The sequence below is a fragment of the Phoca vitulina genome, unplaced genomic scaffold (assembly GCF_004348235.1).
Source record: "Phoca vitulina isolate PV1807 unplaced genomic scaffold, GSC_HSeal_1.0 scaffold1, whole genome shotgun sequence".
In the NCBI taxonomy this organism is placed as follows: Eukaryota; Metazoa; Chordata; class Mammalia; order Carnivora; family Phocidae; genus Phoca; species Phoca vitulina.
This window is the reverse complement of record NW_022589704.1, coordinates 94,193,660-94,215,516: the sequence shown is the minus strand read 5'-3', so window position 1 is coordinate 94,215,516 and position 21,857 is coordinate 94,193,660. Positions and strand designations below refer to the sequence as shown.

Genomic DNA, 21,857 nt, shown 5'->3' with positions numbered 1-21,857 from the left:
ACCACCGCAAATTGAATTTTGAAAATGCAATTCAATTTAAAAGGCATTAAAGTCTATTTAAAAAAAATCTTCTGGTGAGTCCTTTGTTGTATGAGGAATCTCTCTGGAAAGAGGAACAGCAAGCCCTGATGCATCTTATGTATAAATCTGGATTCACATAAATAGAACTTTCTTAAAACGAGCTGTGAGGGCCTCTGGGCCTGCACGTCTTCCAGGTTCTTCTTCAGAGAAGCTTTCCCCACTCTACCACCGGTCAGAATCCTGGTAGGACCTCTCATCACAGCCCAGGGGAAAGTTTCTACACACGAGGGAGGCCAGACTGTTATTTGAGTAAAAAGCTCCAGAGAAACTACTTGGAGAAGAACCACTGTAAAAATGGCTGTTGGAGCTATGGTGTTGACATGACATCTGGAAAGCAGCAACCGCAACAGCACAGGAAGCGGAAGCTACAAAGGTCACTGATCCCAACACAGAGACTCGTGTTCCTCTCGACTCTGAAAGGTGTTCAAGGTACACAGAGATGGTACGGGTAACAGCAGCACAAGCTTTGTGGTCAGACAGGCCTTGGTGTTTACTAGTCATGTGATCTTGGACAAGTTACTGAATTTCTAAGCCTCAGGTTCTTCATCTGCATAAGGGGATGGATAGCATCTCCCTGTAGAGTTGTTGTGAAAATTCAGTGAGCTAATACAAATAAAATGTTAAGTTGAGCACCCAGGATATAAAAACATATAATGTTAGTTGCTGTTATTATTATTAATCAATAGCACCGATTCAGATGGGAATGAAAAACCACACGGAATAATTTAAGGTCATCTGACTGTTCATGAACATCATCATCATCATTTCCCACACTGTGATCACACACTGAGGGGAAGGTGTGCTGGGTCCCTCCTCTTTCCATTCCGGGATTCAGAATCCTCAGGATCCTGAGCCGATGGCTAGATCTCAGTCTCTTTGCCTCCTCAGAACCCACCAGTTCTGGGCTTCATTTTCTCAAAGTCCTTTCTCAAGTAAATGACAATTGGATAAGCTTTATGTCAGCCCTTTCAAGTGACATAAATACAGCTCACTTTAGCACTTAAAAACTAATTTTAATTCTAGAATTTCAGTACCATTCAGAGCTCACATCTAAGGTACCAACATGCCCAAGCAGAGGATTAGACTTTAATTAGAAGCAGGCTGTAAATATTATATGAGGACCCTGGTGTTTCTGCTCGGTTTAAGTTACACTGACTTCCAATCATGCATTTTATCTTTTGGCATGCATACATAGGTGCCCAATAAATGTTACCTTTGGTGATAATAAAACAAAAACCTAACTTTCAAAAGTGAAATAACTAAAAGACCATTGTCTGCATTCTTGGCAGTGGCCAGAGAGCCAGTTTTCCCAAGTCAGCAGCCTCTGAGGAGGCTGGCCAGGGGCCAATTCCCAGGGTTGGCGCATTCCTGGGGCCTGGCAAGAGGCCACTGGGACCCTGTTTCCTCTTTCATTCTCTTTATGTAGTGGAAAATCTTTCCCGCTTCAAACCCTCCAAGCCTGTCTTCCTCCATCCAAGTAAAGAGAGAGTCACATGGGAAATGATCTCCAGCCCCTTCCCCAAATCGAGTCTCCCACTGCTCGAGGTTGGCACAGCCCAAAGCGACTGAAGGAAGAAGACAAACAAAAGAGGGCTCTGCAGCCCAGTCTCCAGCCTGATTCTATCAGGGGCACAGGGCCCGGGGCCGAGGACCCAGCAGGACCCTGCATACAGGGAGTTATTGTACGCTTGTTTAGAAGGCTGTGGGCCCTCCTGGAAGCCTTTGGAATAAAACTGCCTGTTATAAATAGACATTGGCTAAGCTTCAAGGGTGAGAGCAGGAGGCCAAAAGTTCCAGAAAAATATAACGCTCCATATAAGAAGGTCTGGAGTACAGCTCATTAACAGGGGACAACTGAGGCAGTTGGCCTCAGAAGAAAGGAATTCAAGGTTTGGTCAGATACATACCTGTAGTTAACACCTGGTGAACATGTCTGGCTGATAACATCATGTATATGCCATCGGTTTTTAAACACCGTATACAAATATACGCAAACCAACATTGAGACAAAAATCTTTTCTGAATGTCTCCTTCCATCTGCAGACAAAGAAAACTGCCATCTGGAGTCACCGAGTCAGCCGGCTCTACACATTTGCAGCCTGGAGGAGGAGGTGGCCCACAAAGCACTAGGCTGTGCGCTCCAGTGGAATCCCTTCCCTTGATTCTCCTAACAGCCCGTGTTCTTTCTACTACATTACATGCGATCTCTTTCCTCTGCACTCTTTAAAATGAGGGCTCTGGGGGCACCTGGGTGGCTCAGTCCATTAAGTGTCTGACTCTTGATTTCAGCTCAGGTCATGATCTCAGGGTTGTGACATCGAGCCCCACGTCATGCTTCGTGCTGGGCTTGGAGCCTGCTTAAGATTCTCTCTCGCTCTGTCCCTCCCCACTCATGCTCTCTGCAAAAATAAAATAAAATAAAATAGAGTAGAATAAAATAAAGTAAAATAAAATAAAATGTGCTCTGCACACAGTAGGCTCTTCATATGTGTTTCCTTCTGAAGCTGCCGCTGCTGCTTATATTTTTGAAAGCTGAAGTTTAACAGCGAGGAATGCCATCAGAGCTATAATACAATACTTTTCATTTGCATAGAGTCCTACAGTTTGTGAGACAATTTTCTTGATCTTTATTTCCCTTTACATTCATGGCAACCCCACTATTGAGGACACAGAGATTCGGAGAGTTTAAGAAACTTGCTGAAGGCCACACATCTACTGAAGGGCTCCCCTCAACTTCAAATCTGCAGACTTAGAGTTCTAATGCAATGATCAATCCGCTATATTATACTCCTTGTACCCCAGCCACCCCACAACATGTAGGTAGCCCTGCAGTAGGCATTTTTATCAGGACCTCGGAGAGAAGACCATGTCACTCACTGGCCATGTGGAACTTGTATTGTGAAGGTGTCACATCATACTGTTCTAGTTAAAACCAAGTTGGTGAGTCCAAGGGAATGGGCTAGAAAACAACTCATAGGAAGCTATTTCTAATAACAGAGAAATAGTAACCTAAGCTGGCTTAGGATAGCATTTTCTTCTTATTCCAGACTAGGCGTGCTGTAGATTATAATAGGATAAACATGCTGGATGCTTTCTGTTGGCCCCTACACACCCACTCTCCATCCTTCTCTACCCTCCTCTGGACCCCAGGGTGCTCCGTAGGCCCATTTTCCTCTGGTTTCCAAATGGGTTCAGCAAATGGGAGGTTCCAGAGGGCCCTGGAGAGGGGGAGGGGAGGTGGGAGTTTCCATGCCCCAGTCCCCTCCCTGCTGGGCCAACACTGGTTGGCTGCATCCCTCCACCTAAGGTGACACTTGCTACCAAGGGGCTCTCTCCTCTGGCCACGTGGTTGTATGGCCACGTCATCCCCTTGCCCTGTTACCTCGTTGAGTTCCCTACATCACACCCTGCCTTTTAAGAGACCTTTTATTAAACTGTCCTCCATCACCTGGCTTGAGCATGCCATCTGTTTCCTCCTAGATCTTCAACTGATGCAGTGAATAATGAAATAGTATTGTTGATGCGGTCTTTGTAGGCAAAACTGTGGAAAGTTCCTCAGGTCTTCCTAAGAGGATGAGAAATGCTAACCACATCAGACCTGGGTCTCTCCTACCCTCATTCCCTCTGTGCTAGACCTCACCAAACAGGAAGTAGGTCAGATAATCTGCCTCAGGGGCCTACCAGCAGAGCTCTAAACTTGGCCCGCAAGATCTCTGAGTAGCTACCTACCACCGCCATCTAGCTAGAACTCCACACAGGGAGGTGGGAATGCCGGCACTAGCCACATCCCAATCACATCTGGGTGGTAACTTCAAAGACTTCCAGCTCAGCCTTGTACCCACTCACATCAGATTACTGGAAACCTTCATGGCCGAACCATCCCCAGGGATGGCAGGCCTCTGAGAATAGCTCCTCCTCCCAGAAAGACCAACGGCCCCTGAACCTACTTATCTGCTGGCTCTGACAGATGGACTCTAGAATTTATCAGACCAAATGATTTTATTTCCCTCAACACATCTATGTGCATGAGAGCAGTCAATGAATTAATTATATTAGGAAACCTACCAAGCTGAAGACAATTGCTTATGACTAAGGACCAAAAAGGTGCTGAAAAGACAGAAGGCAAGCAAACCTCAGAGGCATCTTTGGAAATGGACAATTATGATCCATTAAGCCTAGTTAAGGAAGTGAAATTTATGAGGAGGAAACATCTGGAACTGCCTGGAATGTAAAGGAACGAGGAGGAACCACTGTTTGGGCTTGTAGAGGGCAGCCCAGACAAATGGGATTCCATGTTAGGAGAGAATTGCAAAATTAGTACATGAAAGGGACAGCACCGAGGCAGTGCATCTGGTGTTAAGCGAAGCGTTTTAATACAATGACTCCTGGATTTGCTCTTGAAATATTAACTGAAATGGGGATGAGTATGAGGGCTGTCACATGAATAGAAAACTGGCAGAAAGATCATAAATACTGGCTAAGCTGAGCCAAGGCAATAGAACGTGGCAATGCAACAGAAATAATGAAAATGCTGCCTAATTCCCAGCCATGAACCCTGTGGCGGCTTAATAAATATTAATTGATAATAATGAACTACAGTACAGGGTGGTAAATTAGTGTGAGACAGGCTGCTGAAATGCAACTAATATATATACAGTTAGTATAACATACACTGATAAATGAGAAGAAAGGAAATGGAAATGATTTAGCTGTGCGATGCATCGTGCCTGCACCAGGAAGTGTGGGTGAGAGGGTGGGGGAGGGGTGGCAAGCGAGGACAAGAGGAAAGTTAAGAGGATAATTCAGGATCACAACACAGCTTCCTTAGGGTCTCGGCAATTCCTGAAGTATAAGCCAGGCCACCTTGGAGTCATACTCTATTCTTTTAAGACATGGAGGCTTTCTCAATAAATTTCTGTTTCCAGGACCTCATAGACACCACAGATTAAATCTGAACCAATTTCATTGAGAGAGATATGAAAGCTCTCCTCCTTGGGAAAGCCAACCCTGATCAACACAGCTGGAAGACCAACCTCCTTTTGAAATCCCATCACTCTTGTTCTTTGCACCACTGTATACCTCCTGGTATCACTATGATTTGTGTATTTGTGACGAGACTTGGTACAGCTTCGCAAAATGGAAATCATGCTTTGCATTTCTTAACACTCACATGGATCTTCACCCTTAGTATTTCACAGTGCTTCGAACTTAGTAGGTGCTCAATTCCTGTGTTGATCAATTAGAAACACTAGAGAGGAAAACACACACCTATAAGAGAGCTCACCCAGCTGCCTCCTGGGTTTGAGGACCAGCTTCGAAGGAGATCGATGAAAGCTCTACCTCTTGTTATGGACAAAACACTGGAGAATCTGCTGCAGGAACAATCTTAGGCTGCCAGAGGAGGATACAGAAACCTCGGTTGCCATGGAAACTTGTATGATCTGATGATTCCCATTGTTGAAAGATGGTGAGACACCAGGAGAATGACAAGCAGATCCCCGAGCCCTAAGAAAACACAGAACATGCCAAGCGAACGTCTCTGCTCATTTGTACTTTTTTCTTAAGATGCAGTATCATCATCTATCAATAACAGCATTTACAAAGGGCCTTCCAAATGTTTCCAGTTCCTATTTTGATCAGGTAATCGCTGAGATACCAAGTATGCGCAGAGCTACGTCTGAGGCAGGCAGACAGCACTCACTGCAGCAGGTGGATACCGGTGATGGAGCCAGGTGCTTCTGAGATCCTGCTCTGTGACCTGGGTAAGGTAAGCCATCTGCGCGCAGGTCCTGTGGGCCAGGCTTGCTAGACCAGTGGCAGAGGAAGCTACCTAACCATCCTTGGGTCACAGATACCTTTGAGAATATGGTTATAGCTATGGACTCCCTCCCCAGAAAAAATGTGCACATATGCACATACATATAAAATTTAGTACAATATACTTCAGAGAATTCAAAACCCCTGGAGCCTTTCCATAAATTTGCCCTATCGAGCACTCTGGAACTCAAGAGCGTCCAGGTATCATGTTAAGAATCTCTGATGCAAACACAAGTCTTTATACATAAGCTAGAATCATCTTTGGTAAAATGGAAAAGGTTGCCATCCCAAACTTCTGAACCAGTGCTCAGTGCCTCCTCCAGGTAGTGCCCCCTTCCTCCATACCCAGTATCTCCTGCTACTGTGTACTTAGCTCATGAATGGCTACTCACTAGTAAGTTCACTCACTCACTCATTCATTGCACCGAGTGTTTTCCATGTGTCAGACTTTAGGGACCCAAATGTGAGTATGACATGCCTCATGCCCTCTAGGAGCCTACAATTCAGCTCAGTCAGGGCTGATTTTGTTTCCCAGGGGATACTGGGCAATGTCTGGAGACAGTTTTCGTTGTCACAGCTGGGCGAGGGGTGCTGTTGGCATCTGGTAGATAGAAGCCAGGGATGCTGCTGAAAATCCTCCAATGCCCAGAACACCCCCAACCCCACAACAAAGAAACACAGGGTCCAAAATGTCAGATAGATTGAGAAACCCTGATTTAAGGTGGACAGTCATGAGACAAAGCGTTAAACGTGGTGAGGAAGACCAGAGGTAAATATTATGGCAGCTCAGGAAAGGGTATTTTAATAAGAATTCTGGAATATATGGTTATGGTGGCAGACTGCCTTACTTTCAACGACAGACAGAAGGAAGGTGAAGGGAAGAGGAGTCATTCAGGGTGAGCCATCACTGTATTGAAGGCAGACATTCCTTTGTGCAACACCAGAGGAGGGGGTATCAATTTCAAGTGGTGAGCAAACAAATAGCACTTGGTGGGGGGATGTCCCCATAGGAAATGATGTTGGTATGTACCCAGCCCTATCAGTCAGTGGCTCAGCCAAAAGCACGTGCAATCATTAGACAGGCTCATCCCTCCAGTTACAAATCCTGTTGCATCCTGGGCGACAGCTAGACTTTGGATGTGCCCTGTCATTCACCACTCCTCCCTACTCTATCCCCATTCCAGTCAATATCCCCATCGTGTACATGCATATACTACAGTGAGTCCTCATGTGGGTAAAAACACAAAATTATAGATATAGAGTGTATATTATGTATTCCATAGATATGCTATCATAAACTTTAATCTCTACGAAGTTGGTTCCAAGACCTGATTAATCAGAAAAAGCACAAGACCAGAAATCAGAACTAGACCAAGTTCCAGCCATGCATTCTTTACTCCTTGTATCCTCCGCTCTCCTAACCTCCAACCCTTTGACAGTGGTTTGCCTGAAATCAGGCCTGGCCTCCAGCATCAGCAGGCACAGAGATGGCAGATGTGCTGATACACCTGTAAACCTCTAGCCCTGTTGAAGCTGGGGCTGTTTAATGTCGGAAAGTACCAGGCAAGGAGCTCCCGGTCACTGGCAAACAAGGGTTTCTGCTTCTGAGCCGCTAGCTGTGGAGTGACAGCATGATCTGGGGGGATGCGGAACGGGAGGCCCGAAGGGAGTGGAAATCCCAAGTCTATCGCACACCAGTCCCATAGCCCTGAGGAAGTTCCTTAACTTGTTAAGCTTCAGGTTTTTTATTTGTAAAACAGGAATAATTAAAGTTCCTATCTTAAAGGGTCACCCTGAGTACTGAATGACAATTTCTATCTGAAGCGCTGACCAGAGCGTCTGGCACGTAGCAAGCCTCCGTAAATTTCAGCTGTTCTCACCAAGGGAAGGGAGCCACCCTGGTCCACCTGGAGCCATCCTGGTCCATGCTTGGGCTCCACATGCTGAGCTGTCTGCTAAAGTGGCTTACATGTTAGACCTTACCATCATCCTTGTGCAGGGGCCATGCTAATCTTTGTTCTCTGTATCATCCCAACTTTTAGTATGTGCTGCCAAAGCAAGCACCAAGATTTTTATTGTTTTTTTTAATTTTTATTTTTAAGTAATCTCTGACCCCAACGTGGGGCTCAAACTCACAACCCTGAGAGTCACATGCTTTACCGACTGAGCCAGCCAGGCACCCCACTGGACTTTACCAGTCCCCACTGCCAACAGAGTCTATGTCCACTGCTTGGGTGTATTCTATTTCTGTTCTTTCACCTGCCTTCCATTCAGACCATTTCAGCAGCAATCCTGCTCATATCTCCAGCCTCCCTCCCAGCACTGATGGGTTCTGATCTTTTCCTGCTCATCTGGGGTCCCTTTAAGGCCCTAAGCAACCAGGTATTTGGGGCTGTACCTACCTGGCCAAGCCTCCCTTGTATTCTCCCAGCCCATCCACACCAAATCTATCCAGAGCCCCCAGGGCTGTGTGCTGGGCAAGACATTCTTCTAGCATGTTCTTGACCTGCCATGATGGGCTCAGCTAGGCTGCTGGGCAGATTCACTGGGTAAATTTTCACTTAAGTATCTGATACTTTTCTCGCTCCACGGTCACCTGCTGTCAAGGAGGAGCAGTCAGATTCGGCACAACACTTTGGAAAGGTAGCTAACCCAGGCCAAGGCTGGTCTGTTCCCCACCTGTTGCTTTTTCCCAAAAACGGGCTTTGGCTGGATCCTCAGACACCAACCTTTGGCTTGGGGATAAAAACCTCCCTCTTACTCACCGACCTTTCTCTACTTGATGCTTACTTGAGAAATCTCAAACAATCTTGGTATCAGAGCACAAAGGTCAGGCCTCCTGGTCAGAGTTACTGAGTGAACCATATTTCATACATGTTTCCATTAGTAGAAGGGATCAAGGGTAGCTCGGATTTGAGTCGCTGGAAACCTCCAGCAACCTAGTGGCCTGTGCTCTGTACAGCATCGCTATGGTGAGAGTAGCCCAATTACAGCACCAAAAGAGTCGAGAAAGCTACAGGTATGCCTAAGCATTACAAAAATGCAGATTTTGGGGGTAGTAGTCACAATCCATGGGCTGTTCCGAGCAACACCAACAATGCCCCTGTTTTCCATTTAGAAAAATTCTCAGTGAGCTCTGAGCTTTCTAAGATATTTACCTGTACTCCAATTCATGCACGGGGGTACATACATCTTTGTTTGACATCCTAAACTTGCTCCTTTGCCTGCCTCAGCATATTGTGCATCCTTGAGGGTAAACACAAGTCACCATTCAGAAAGTTAGCACCCAGGAAAAGTGAACTAGACCTTCAAGTTTCCCATTTCTCTACCGTGTGCAGATACCCTTAAGAATCCAGCCTGCTGTCTCTATAAACCAACTTTTATTGGAACATAAGCCACGCCCATTTATTCATGCATTGTCTGAGGCTACTTTCCTGTTCCTGCAGCAGAGCTGAGTAGTTGTGACTGCTCAGCTGGCCTGGGAAGCCCAAAAGATTCACTATTTGGCTTTTCACAGAGTTTGCTGAAACCCTGCTTTAGAAATCCTCCCGGTCACTAACCAGGGGTGAAATCACTGAAGATAAAGCAGTAGAGATTTACATTTGTGAATTTGTCAGGGTTCTGTCCCTCTGTAAATGTAATTATAAATGTAAGGATAAATACAGAGAGATTTATTATAAGGGATGGAGTCATGATTATAGAGGCTGAGAAGCCCCATGATATGCTGTCTGCAAGCTGGCAGCCCAGGAAACCCAGTGATGTAGCTCCAGTCCAAACCCGAAGTCCTGAGAACCAGGGGAGCCAATAGTGTAAGTCCCAGTCCAAGTCCAAAGTCCTGAAAACAGGGAGTGCCGGGTTCCGAGGACAGGAGATGACTCAGCTCAGGCAGAGAGCAGGTTTGCCTTTTCTCCGCCTTTCTGTCCTATTCAGGTCTTCAGTCAGTCTGACGATGCCTACCCACAATGGTGAGGGCAAACTTCTTCACTGGATCTACTGATGCAAATGCTACTCTCCTCTGAAAACACCCTCACAGACACACCCAAAAGTAATGTTTCGCCAGGTACCTGGGCATCCTTGAGCTCAGTTAAGTTGACACATAAAATTGACCCAAGGAAGAAGTTTCTCTGGGAAAAAAATAATTCAGCAATGAAATGAGTTGTTAGCAGAGGGATAGGACAATACCCTTGGGTTGCCCCTTTCTTCTCTGCCCACCCACCGAATTCTCCCCATTGCTTCAGCTGTAGTACACGTGCTACCGAAGCAAGCTCTCGAACTGCTTCAGAGCATGTTCTAACTCCAGCTTCTCCTCCACGGCGCTCCTTACACCCACCCCCCATGACTTGGTGCCTCTCAGAGTCACTGCCACACCATTTCCCTCCTCTGTGTTACATCACTTTTCATGCTGATTAGGTCAGCTTCCATAAATAAACTATTGTCTTGTATCAGTCAGGGGGCTCCATAGGAAAAAGATGGCACAGGCAAATCATCTAAATTGAGAAGATTTTGGTACAGGAACCACACAATAATGTGTGGGCAGACCTAAAGCAGACCAACATGAGACAAACTGGCAACACCCAAGAGTCATTACTACCAAGAAAGCTGAAGGAACATGGGGAGAGGGAAGGTGCCAGAACACAGAAAGAACCGTGGTTTTGTGAGCCCAACAAAAGCTGTGACCTTAGGCAGAGCTGTCCAGTCACCGTGGCCCAGGACCAGGCAAGGAGAGAACAGGAAAGCCATCAGCTTGATCTCTCTCTCTTCCCTGACCTCTGATCTCATGCTAGGTCCCCCCCATTGGCCAAACCCAACTAGATGTCAGAAGACATAGGATCCTGTTGACAGGGTCTGCGTGGTACATCCTCCAGGGGTGCGCAGCCAGGCAGAGAAGGATGGGGTGGATCTGGAGGGAAAAGTGGTGACTATCCAGAACATCCCAGAGCGACTACAACATCTTAAATGTAAAGCAGGTTTTCTAGTGATGCTTATTGTTTGGCTTAATGTGTGCCTGTGGAAGGCCTAATCACTAATAGTTTGGATACAAACCATCGAGAGGCTGAAGGATGAATGGAGGGACTTGGTGTGGGGCCTTTCCTGCTCTCATGAGTTTATCAAAACTGCCCTCCTGTCAGAGCTGAGGATCTAGTGTGGCCAACATTTCTCTTCCTTCTAGAAGGGGAAAAAGGAACGGGGTACCACGAAAGAATTTGTCGTTCATGAAAGAAACTTACTCCCATCCGTGGCTAAAAGCAAAAAGTAATTTTCCCTCAAATTAAAAGGGAATTTCTGCTATTGGCATGTGAGCTGGTAAAAATAAATAAATACATAAATAAAATAATTCACTCCCAGCCTTCTCATCAGCTCAATGCTATCCTAGCCACACGTATCAAATAGCTATACGGGCAGCCTGGGAATGATTTTTGCAAATAAAAAAGCACAGTGTGAAATGCTGACTTTTTCTGATCAAAAAGCATCCTGGGGTGGGTGGAACAGCTTTGGGTCAAGAAGAGGCCTCGATTTCTGGGGTGATTTTTATTGTTCTCAGAGAGGAGACTGTTCTTGCTGTGAATGTGCAGCTCCTCGGCACACTCCGACTGGTGAAGGCAAACTTGTAGTCACTTGTCTTTCTCACAGGGTACTTACCCCCCACATTGAAACATATTTTTCATTTCAGTTTCACTTACCTGTCACTTTCTTCTTAAAAAGGGTGATTTATCAAGTAAAAAATCAACATCAAAGAACACTTCAATGCTACTGGGTTGCACGCGCACACACACACACACACACACACACACACACTCACTCACTCAAACCCTCCTGTGTCCTGTCCTTAAGGCAAAACTGTAACTAAAAACCACAAGCGACCATCCCCCAATGGGGAGCTTTCTTCAGTGTCTGGACTGTGAGTTTCTTTATTCTGTGGTTCCACCAGCCTACAAATTTAAAAGCTGTTGCAAGTGGGCAATAATTTTTACTCAACACTTCATGATTTGATTATGTAAAATAAAAAGTATAATGAAGTTAATAGTACCTTATTCTTACTGTACATTATGAGGAATTTTTTTCCTGCAAAATGTGAAAATGGAAATTACCTCTGGGCCTTCTAATTCTCAAAAATGTGGGTCATAACGATTACTGTGGTGGAATTTCAAGACTTAAGATTTAGTATATTTCTCTTTCCTCTATTCAGTTTTCCAAAGGGACGTCTCTTCTTACTGGGATTTTATGTAGTAAAATGTAAGGAAGTGAAGTGAGGGGTAGGAGACCTACATCGTACGCTACTTGTGGGACCTCGAGAAAAACATTGAACCTCACTGAGTAATAACTTCTTCTACAAAGTGAGGCGATTGGATAACCCAGTTCCAATATAGCATTCTAGGACTTAAAAAAAAATAACATAAAGTGGAATAAAGTAAACATGCCTTGAGAAAGATGTCAGGTGTCTCTTTCACCTTGTATTTTCCAGGAACCCTTTTCCAGAATTATCATCTTGTGTTTCTCTCCCAGTTATTTGTGTGATTTCAGCAGGGAGCCAAAGAGGAGGGCAATGTCTTGGGTTCAAGTCCTTTCTAGGCCAGTCAGCTTTGAGCTCATCCCTGTCTACCTCTCTTCCTGATGGTCACAAGAGAATTCACTCAAGGGACTCTCAGTGGGTCTCACTCTCAAAACACCAACTCAGAACAAGTACTCTTGCTGTCACCGCCTCAGCATCTTATATGAAGAAAGAACATAACACTAAAACAGAAGGCAAATTTATAGTCACGTGGCCTAAACTGCATAACCTGGAGTGGCACTTAAGGCCTCCCATCCCCCAGGCCACCTACTCATAAGAGAGCACAGTTTCAGGATTTTCCCAATTATGTACATGCAGACATAACACTTAACCTACCTCCAAGAAACAAGGAAGATATTTCACTAGTGTAAAAACTCTCCTTAAGCATCACTTGGGGAGATTTAATAGGATTGTTTCTCAGGTGGTGCCAAGCAATGGGTTCTTATTTTCACAGTGTTCTTTTAGGCTGTTAGGTCAGAAAATGGATCTGCAGGCCCCACAAGACTCAGGGTAGAGCCATGTGCCATGGGAACCCAAGCTGGGTTTTGGGTTTTCAGCTTGCACTGCTACTATGACAGGCTTTGATTTATGCTCACAGTCAAGCCTGTCCCTGAGCAAAATTTAAATATGGACAATGGTTTCATTAAGGCTCTTTCCTCTTTCTCTGATTTTCAGGTACCTGATGCTGTCACGGTAATTCACTGCCTCTCCCCTCCCCACCCAACCCAGTCCTGCATCCCAGCAATCTGTGCTCTGCATCCTATTGTTTACCAATTCCCTCAACAAAATTTTGCTCAGCTGCCTGACATTTGGGAAAGATCCAAGACATTTTATTAATGAGTGCTACTATGAATTATTGAAAGACAATAGCTTAGCATGCTTGCGTGGATAGCATCTTTGCATATTCTCCAGCATGGAAGGCAGAATTTGGGACTTTAGGGACTAATCAGCAAGGATATTTTTGGGTTAAGAGAATGTTTCCTGCAGGGCGCCTGGGTGACTCAGTCAGTTAGGTGTCTGACTTGATTTCGGCTTGGGTTGTGATCTCGGGGTTGTGGGATCGAGCCCTGCTTAGCTCAGAGTCTGCTTATCCCTCTCCCTCTGCTCCTCCCCCCCACTTGAGCTCTCTCTCTCATAATAAAAAAAAATTTAAAAAGAGAAACTTTCCTGTGCTGCTCATATTATATGGGCATCTTTGTCCTCTGCTTAGGTATATGACAGACCCTATCGTCAGGTTAATAGGTAAAAAGTGTTTTCTTTGGCAAAGGAGAGGCTGAGAAATTATCTTTTTATCCTAAGTTTCCCCAGAAACTATCCTCAGGGAATATTTAAATGCGCGCGCGCGCACACACACACACACACACACACACACACACACACACGCTATTTGCATCACATTTGACCCAGAGATAGAAAGACCTAAGAGATGAGAAAAGGGCCCACCCATTGGGAGGAGAATCTATAATGCTATAAAAGTTCTTAGCCGCTGAGGGTAGGCTGGTCACTGCACAGCCCACACAGACACAGAAATTGAATCTGAAAACAAGAGAGGAACTAGACACAAAAGTTTAACGTAATCCTTTTCTCCATTCCCGGAAACTCACATCCAGGAACAGTTTGTGACATTAAGCCTCAGCAATTATGGGGTAACTAGCTAGTCTATACACTGGCGGAGCCAGACCTATAGCCGCAGAGTGGGAAAGGTGCAACTGACAAATCCATTCGACAAATATTTGATTGGATACCTACTCCGACCCAGACTCCCAGCCAAATGCTGGGAGCACAAAATGAATAAAGCACATCCTTCCACAACATGCAAAAGAAGGAGCTGAGCTAAATCTCTATTTCAGTAAATGAGCAAAAGAGAAAGGAGTGACTCGCTTGATTTCTTGCTCTGGTCACATGCATTCGGGAAGAGAAGAGGTGATGCACACATCTGAGCTCAGAGAGCAGCCAACCTTCCAGAATCAGGGACTTAGTCTCTTTCCTTGGACTAACCAGATTCTCATACACAAAAGCAAACACAACCAGGTTGTTAAGAATGACGCTCATCAGCATTCACACTCTTTGAAAGAAAGTTTGTAAACAACTGAACCATGGTACGTACCTAAGAAGATCTGGACTCTTCACTCTTCAATATTTGAAGCTCTATTAAATTCTTATGCAACTTATCCCCCAGATGAAGATAAATGGGTGATGGAACAACTGTACACAGGCTTGGCATTTGGCATCAGCTTTACAGTAGTGTTTTTGTATAGGTTAAGTCTACTTCAGCTGGAATTAATGTAATTATACATAATGTTGACAGATTATGACATTTGCCTATTAAGACACTCTACAAACATTCCAATAATTTTCTGGCTTTTGACTTTGTAAAAAAATAAATGAAAGCAAATCCCAGGGGATATGGCTAATGGGGTAACTGGAATAGAGGTTTCAAAAGCACAGGGTTCAGGAAATAACAGTCAAAGAATAATGCATTTTAAGCCAAAACATATAGAGTGGTAAATTAATATTTAGTACTTACCACAAGACTGCTGTCTAGAGACAGCCTTTTTCCAAAGTCCCTTTTCTCAAGCTGTCTCTTTCCCTCCATGGGTGAAGTTATTTATTTTCCTTTGTGATTTATAAGAATTCCCCTTCTGTTTCCAGGGTCACTGCAAAAAGTGAGCATGTGTTTTACCATCCAACTGAATAGTGTTTAGACCCTTGTTTTTAGCTTTCTAACCAGAAACAACTGTTGCAGCCAAAATACCCAGACCCGAATCATAAGTGCAGAACTGGGCTCTCTCAACTCAAAAGACCTCTCTCCATGTTGCAAATGTCAGTCGTCTTTACAGAGGCCCCTGTGTTTTTATAGGTCTTGCTAATGGAGTTGGGGAATGGGTTTGCAGGTTGAATCAGCAGACTGTGGATAAAAGCAAACAGTCTGTTTCATGCCACACTTGCTCCACACCCATCCTCCCTCTATCAGCCAGAATCATTCTGTTACTGTGCACATAGATGCTGTCTGCAAATTCCATGAGATCAAACTGACAAAACCAGGCTCCCTAACCAAGAGTGGCTGAGCCCAAGGCCCGAGGAGAGGAAACTGAAACCTAAACATTACTGCCAATATTTCATTGTAAAATATTTAATTTAAACGGTTGTGGGGACCATTATAAGATACATTCCCTCTAGGACAGGTGGATTCCACATGAATGGTGGAGGACATGTCACTCTCAAGGAGTATCTGAATGCCCACTGCATTTTACTCCATCAGATATAGTTAATCCCTGTACTCCACTGTGGTTGCTAGGTCTAGAATGACTAAGTGTCCCGGTTAGTAAGAATATATTGTGTGTATTAAGCACTAGCTTCCAGTCTTCACCAAGATATTAATGGCCTGAAGTTAAAGAAACAGGTTCTAGTCCAGGCTTTCCTACCCATTCCCCAAGTAACCTTGGACAAGTCATTCAGCCTCTCTGAAACTCATCTTTCTAACCTGCAAAAAACATGTAGACGTACAATGATTTAAAGGCAATAAACTACAACTTACATGTAAGTTATAATTATGCACAGATTACATTAAAAACCAGTTAACCTTAAATACTAAGTTAACATAATCTAATACATCTTGGATGATTCAGGAGGCACTTGGAGGTACAGAAATTGTTCATAATTCACACAAAACATATAATCATTGTCCTGCTATGGAAGAAAAGCTGAACTTAATAACGTATTATACCAATCAGCTTTTGATAAAATTGAAAAGAAATATTATCCACAGCCCCCTCAATTGCTCCAAATCTAATGAGAATGTAACAGAACCTGGCCTCATGGCCCCCAGCATATGGCCTCTTGCTCCTTGTTTCCCCCACCAGGAGGAGGGCTGGGACAGCGATGCCCCCCCAGACAGGGTATGCCCAAATGATGGTCAGTGGTAGGAAACCAATAGACTCCCCAGCCGTAGGCTCTCTCCTCCATCTGGCACCTCTCACTTGGAGGAACACCAAATTAAATTCATGACTCGTCCACTCAGAATCTCTTGGGAGTCCATTCTGAATTCGGAATCTAAAACCAAATTTTTCAACATCATGTTCAAGGTCTACTTCCTGCCAAGTAGCCTTTTACAGTCCCTGAATATGCGAGGCACATTCCTGAGACCACGCTTTGGATCACACCCCTCACCTCCATCGGGTCTAATTCTCCCCTCTGCAGTGCCGGGCGCAGGGCCCATCTCCTTCACAGAAGCTTCCTGGTCACCCCACTGGGCAAAGCCTTCTTTCTCTCCCACACTTCATGGGAGTCCTCAGGGCCTTACTTATTAACCACCTAGCACAGTTTAAATATAGGAAGTTCTGGCTTAGCTCAGAGTCTGCTTTTGATAAAATTGAAAAGAAATATTATCCACAGCCCCCTCAATTGCTCCAAATCTAATGAGAATGTAACAGAACCTGGCCTCATGGCCCCCAGCATAAATATAGGAAGTTCTTCTTATTTGCTGATTGATAGAGCCTAGTAGTTAAAAACAAACTCTTCGGCAGTTTTTTCCAGAACAAAGTTAGTTGCATGTTATTATTATTGGCAAAACTGTAAGTCCAGTAAAATTTGTTTTAAGGGCTTGCCTTTTCCCACCCACTTTGCTGCCCCCTCCTCATCTCAGTATGTGATATATGCACTTTATGCACTCACTGGTAGCTCAGAATACTCTCTGTAATGATGGCTCCAGCTACAGGGACTACTCAGGCCCTGAGATTTCTCCCTCCATCAAAAATATACCCCCCTAAGTCATTTTCTTGTTGTCTTTTCTCATTTATGTATTTCTCACCCTCCTACATACTCCAAAGAGCCCTGGCATTTGCTAGGTCACAATAGATAATCCTTCAGTGTGTAGCATGTATTTATTAAGTACCTAAAGTATGAAGGACCCAATACTTAGGTGTTAGTAACACAGCCGTGTGCTAGGCTCCTGCCTTGGAACTTCATGGAAGATATAGGAAATAAAGAAGCAAACAAACAACTTTAAACCATGAGAGGTACCTGCTTACGAAGGAAATAACCCTCAGGAAGCAGTGTTATGGAGTGTCAAGCATGTGGAAGGGGAGAACATTTTAGACAGAATGATAAAAGTAGAAGCCAGGTAAAGAGGTAAAGAGCATTGCAGGTAAAGAGCATTCCAGATAGAGGGGCCAGCCCTTCTGCTGGGAAAAAGCTGGAAAGAGGTTTGCGTGCCCCCAGAATAGGGAACCAGTTTTTAAAGAATGAAGAAGCTGGGAAGACAATGTGTAAGGAAAGTTCCAAGCCATAAGTAACAATTACATCACACCATGGTCTTGTAGGACAAGGTAACTTGTTTGTTCTGAGCATAACACTTAGTCTTAGGGTTTGATTACTCCTTACCAGCTGATAAAATTAAACATTTTTAATCTCTATAGGCCTCAATTGATTCATCTATAAGATGGCATTAATAATAGGACCTTCTTCATAGTGGGGTTGTTGTGATGATTAATGAGATGATCCATTTAAAGGGTTTTCCCGGGGGCACCTGGGTGGCTCAGATGGTTGAGCGTCTGCCTTCGGCTCAGGTCACGATCCCAGGGTCCTGGGATCGAGTCCCGCATCGGGCTCCCTGCTAGGAGGGGAGCCTGCTTCTCCTTCTGCCGCTGCCTCTCTCTATCTCTCTCTCTGACTCTCATGAATAAATAAACAACAACAAAAATTTTTTAAAAATAAATAAATAAATAAAATAAAGGGTTTTCCCACCACCTGAGAGGTAGTAGGTAAGCTTTAAATATCAGATACCTTAATCATCCCTTCCAGTGACTGGATTTTATGTTCCATAATAGGCTGATGAGACTGTCATTTTGGGAAACAAGGATCCTTTTGACAGTTCTCAAACAGCCTAGTCTGCTATGTGGAAGTCTGACTGACTGATTTAACCTGGTCAGTTTCTTTTCATACTTAGTAGTGCCAATAATATAGGCAGAGATTGACCTTCAGAACATTCAGCAACTGATAAGGCGCAGGGATTGGCCAATCAGAAGGACACGGTCAATGGCAACAAGGAGCACAGCTGTAACCATGTGTCCTGGCCAGTTACCACCCTAAATGTATGTTCTATCCCCATCCCAAGAACTAGAAAATTCATGAATTATACCATAAAGCAATCATGGAAAGGATCAAAGTAAAGTTACCCAAAAGGATCGACGCAAGACCACGCAAGAAACAAAATGGCAACCAGGATGTGTCAACATGCAAAGGGGAGGACTTCACAAAGGAAAAGTCAGGAAGGCTGACAGGCCCCACCTCCAGCATCATCAAGGAAAGAGATGTGCCCACATTTACACATACCCAGAAAGGACTGCAAGTCTAGAGGGGACATGCGTCTGTCAGATCCCAGACACTCTGGTATTATGCTGGCCATTTGTATTATCCAACAAACTCCCCTGCTCAGAGACCACTGCCATAAAGCAACCTTCCAATTTTATTGGATTCCCACGTTGTCGTTTTACTTATAGAAGAAGAATGTGCTGACCAGCAAATATAAGGAGGCAATCTTTTGGAAAGTTACATTTTTAATACAAATTTGCAATTCAGCATCTGACTCTTTACATTCATCATTTATCTACTTGCTTAGTGTATTAGTCAGCTTATGCTGCCATAACAGAATATCACAGACTTGGTGGCTTAAATGATAGAAATGGATTATCTCACAGTTCCAGAAACTGGAAGTTCAAGATCAAGGTGTTGGCAGTGTTGGTTTCTGGCGAGACATCTCTCCTTAGCCTGCATTTGGTCGCCTTCTGTGTCCTCATGTGACCTCTTCCTTTGTACACATACTTGTGGTACCTGTTTTCTTTTTCTTATAAGGACATCAGTCCTATTGAATGAGGACACCACTCTTAAGACTTCATTTAAGCTTAAATACCTCTTAAAAGGCCCTATCTCCAAATATAGTCCCTTTGGGCATTAGGGTTTCAACATGAATTTTCAGGGGATACATTTCCATCCATATGAGTTAATGTCAGTCAGATTTCAAAGTCTGATCACATCTCAGGGTACTAATAAATTTCTGAGTCTAAAGCCTGACAGAAAATTCTGGGTATCCGTGGCTACTCCCAGACTCTATCCCTCTCAGCTGGTTAATTCACTGTTGGATTTCATGCCATCACTACCACCCACCCATCCCTGCCTTCCCCTGCTATACTCTTTTCTTTATTGCAGGTCTAGAGGTGCAAACATTACCAAGATTTCTTAGTCAGTTGGCCAACTTGGATTCTGCCAATAAGAGGCAGTGAGAGATTAGAAGGCAACAGGAAGAGAAAAGCCCTTCTGCTTCTAGCTGCAGAGAAGCAACATCAACAGCAGGTATGATCCAGTAACTTCTGTGATTCCTCCAACAAGCTCAGTATAAAAACAGGCAGTAGCAGCTTCCTAGTCTTTGAGTGACACCAACCTTTTGCTCCTCCAGCTTTTTCAACAGTTTCATTAAAAAATTCCTTGCATTAACTCTATCCCTGCTTGAAATATCTAGAGTAGTTTCTCTTTTCCGGGCTTGACAATAATTGATTCACACCATACAGAGATATTGTTGGACAGGCAGCCAGCCTTCCTTGGGCTACTCTGGGTCTCCTTTTTGTGAGCCTTCTGAGCAATAGTGTGGAATTAAAAATCCTACCAGACACTAAGTTCCTGGAGAGCAGGGACAATATTTTAAGTTCTATGTTCTCCTAGGTAGTATAATGCTTGATGCACAGCAACATGGTAGACACTCAATGAGCATTTGTTGTTTGCATGAATAAATGAATAAATGAATGTTTACAGCTGTCTTTGTGAACACAGAAAAAGCAGGGTGACAATATAACATTGCTAAAGTAAAGAAGTGCTATACACGTTTATAACCCTGAAATTACTTTTATAGCCAAACACACAAACATACTCAAGCCTCAAAGAAAACATTTTATCATGATTTTAAAACTATTATCAACCTAAAAATTACTGCTTAGGACCTGCCTGAACTTACAAAACACCATAGCTGAGTCCTGTTCATGCCTTTTCTATAGCTTCTAACAACTCTGGTTATGAAGAACACACATCTGCCTCCAAGTGATGGGTTGGAAGCCTCTCCCCCCTTGCAAGGGGAGGAAAATGGTTAAAGAGTTGAAGGAAGACAGGATATTAAGCACCTATTTTGACTGATGGACATGGATACCGGTCTCCCCTCTCCTCTCACGTGCAACTCTCTCTAACTGATGAAAATACCATTTCTTAGTATCTGTAGGAACTGTGTTAGCCTTAATAAACTCTCTTTAATTTTCCTCACAGATAGTAATGGCCTTTCAATGCTAGACAGACCCTTTAATATTCCTAAAGACGTCAGTGATTTCTTTTTTCTGCCAGACTTTATTAACAGACTGCATAATTTTCAAGGGACTATAACCAAACAACACCATTAAATAAACCTCAAAGGCTTATTTCCTCACATGCACATAGCCACACATATGAAGACATACTTATTCACACTCTCTCATACACTCACATGTATTCTGAGAACTTCTCTCCATAGCCATTCCTGTCTCTCTGACTCCCCCACTCCCCACCTCTGCTTTGAAATTTTAATGGTAGTGCCTAAGAAATGGAGAAAAAAAGGCAGAATCAAAGGCATTCCAAGATTTAGCTCTCAGTCCTCTGTCGTGGAAACTTGAGGATGTTCCCTAACTTCTGTGAGTTTACACTTGCCGATCTGTTCTCACAGAGGTTGTGAAGTTACAATGAGACAGCGTACAAAGATATTTTTTCAGTCGGCTTCGTGAAGCAACAAACTATGCAAAATAGGATTGTTTGCAGCCTCATACACAACCAGAGAACAGGAATTGTGTCAAACCCATTGACACCATGCCCTGCAGTACCCAGCATCCTACATGGTATAAATCCTACAAAGAAGGATTTCAACATTGAATGTGCCACAGACAAATGAAAAGGGCAGCAAATCTCTTGTCCCCGACAAGGTAGTCCATAGATCTCCAACCCTGGTTGCTCCTTAGAATCATCTGGGGACCTTGTAAAACATACCAATGCCCACACACCATCCCAGACCCCTGGAATCTCTAGGGGCAGGGCCCCCAGGCACCAGGGTAGGGTGACAGCAGCCTGGGTTGGTAACCACTGGTTGAAGCAGTGGTTCTCAAACTTTGCCATCTATTGGAGTCACCTGGGGGAGTCACAGAGATCAAATCAATCAGGACTGCCAGGGGTGGATGCAGTCATCAATACTTTAAGCTCCCCGAATGACTCTGACATTCAGCACCAGTTCGAAAGGGTGAAGGTGTGCCCCCTTTCTTGGTCTCTTTCCCTTCCTCAGGGGCCGAGGGACACGTGGTTGCTGGCAGACTCAACTGTCTTTCTTTAGCCACTGCAACTAGCAATT

The 21,857-nt window shown here is 44.2% G+C and overlaps 1 protein-coding gene and 1 pseudogene across 8 annotated transcripts in view; both read right to left on the bottom strand.

The window, feature by feature from the left end:
- The window catches only part of NCKAP5 (NCK associated protein 5), a 974,611-nt gene that overhangs the window by 818,321 nt on the left and 134,433 nt on the right, over window positions 1-21,857 (bottom strand). For 6 of the 8 annotated variants that reach the window (XM_032411698.1, XM_032411716.1, XM_032411680.1 and 3 more), the window contains one exon: window positions 14,976-15,105. In XM_032411698.1, coding sequence (XP_032267589.1) covers window positions 14,976-15,044 — 69 coding nt within the window. In that variant the 5' untranslated portion in view covers window positions 15,045-15,105. Of the gene's footprint in view, window positions 1-5,365; window positions 5,587-14,975; window positions 15,106-21,857 lie in introns of those variants that run through there. The other 2 variants (XM_032411742.1, XM_032411760.1) reach the window with 2 other exon arrangements.
- On the bottom strand, window positions 7,853-7,962 carry LOC116638115 (annotated as a pseudogene).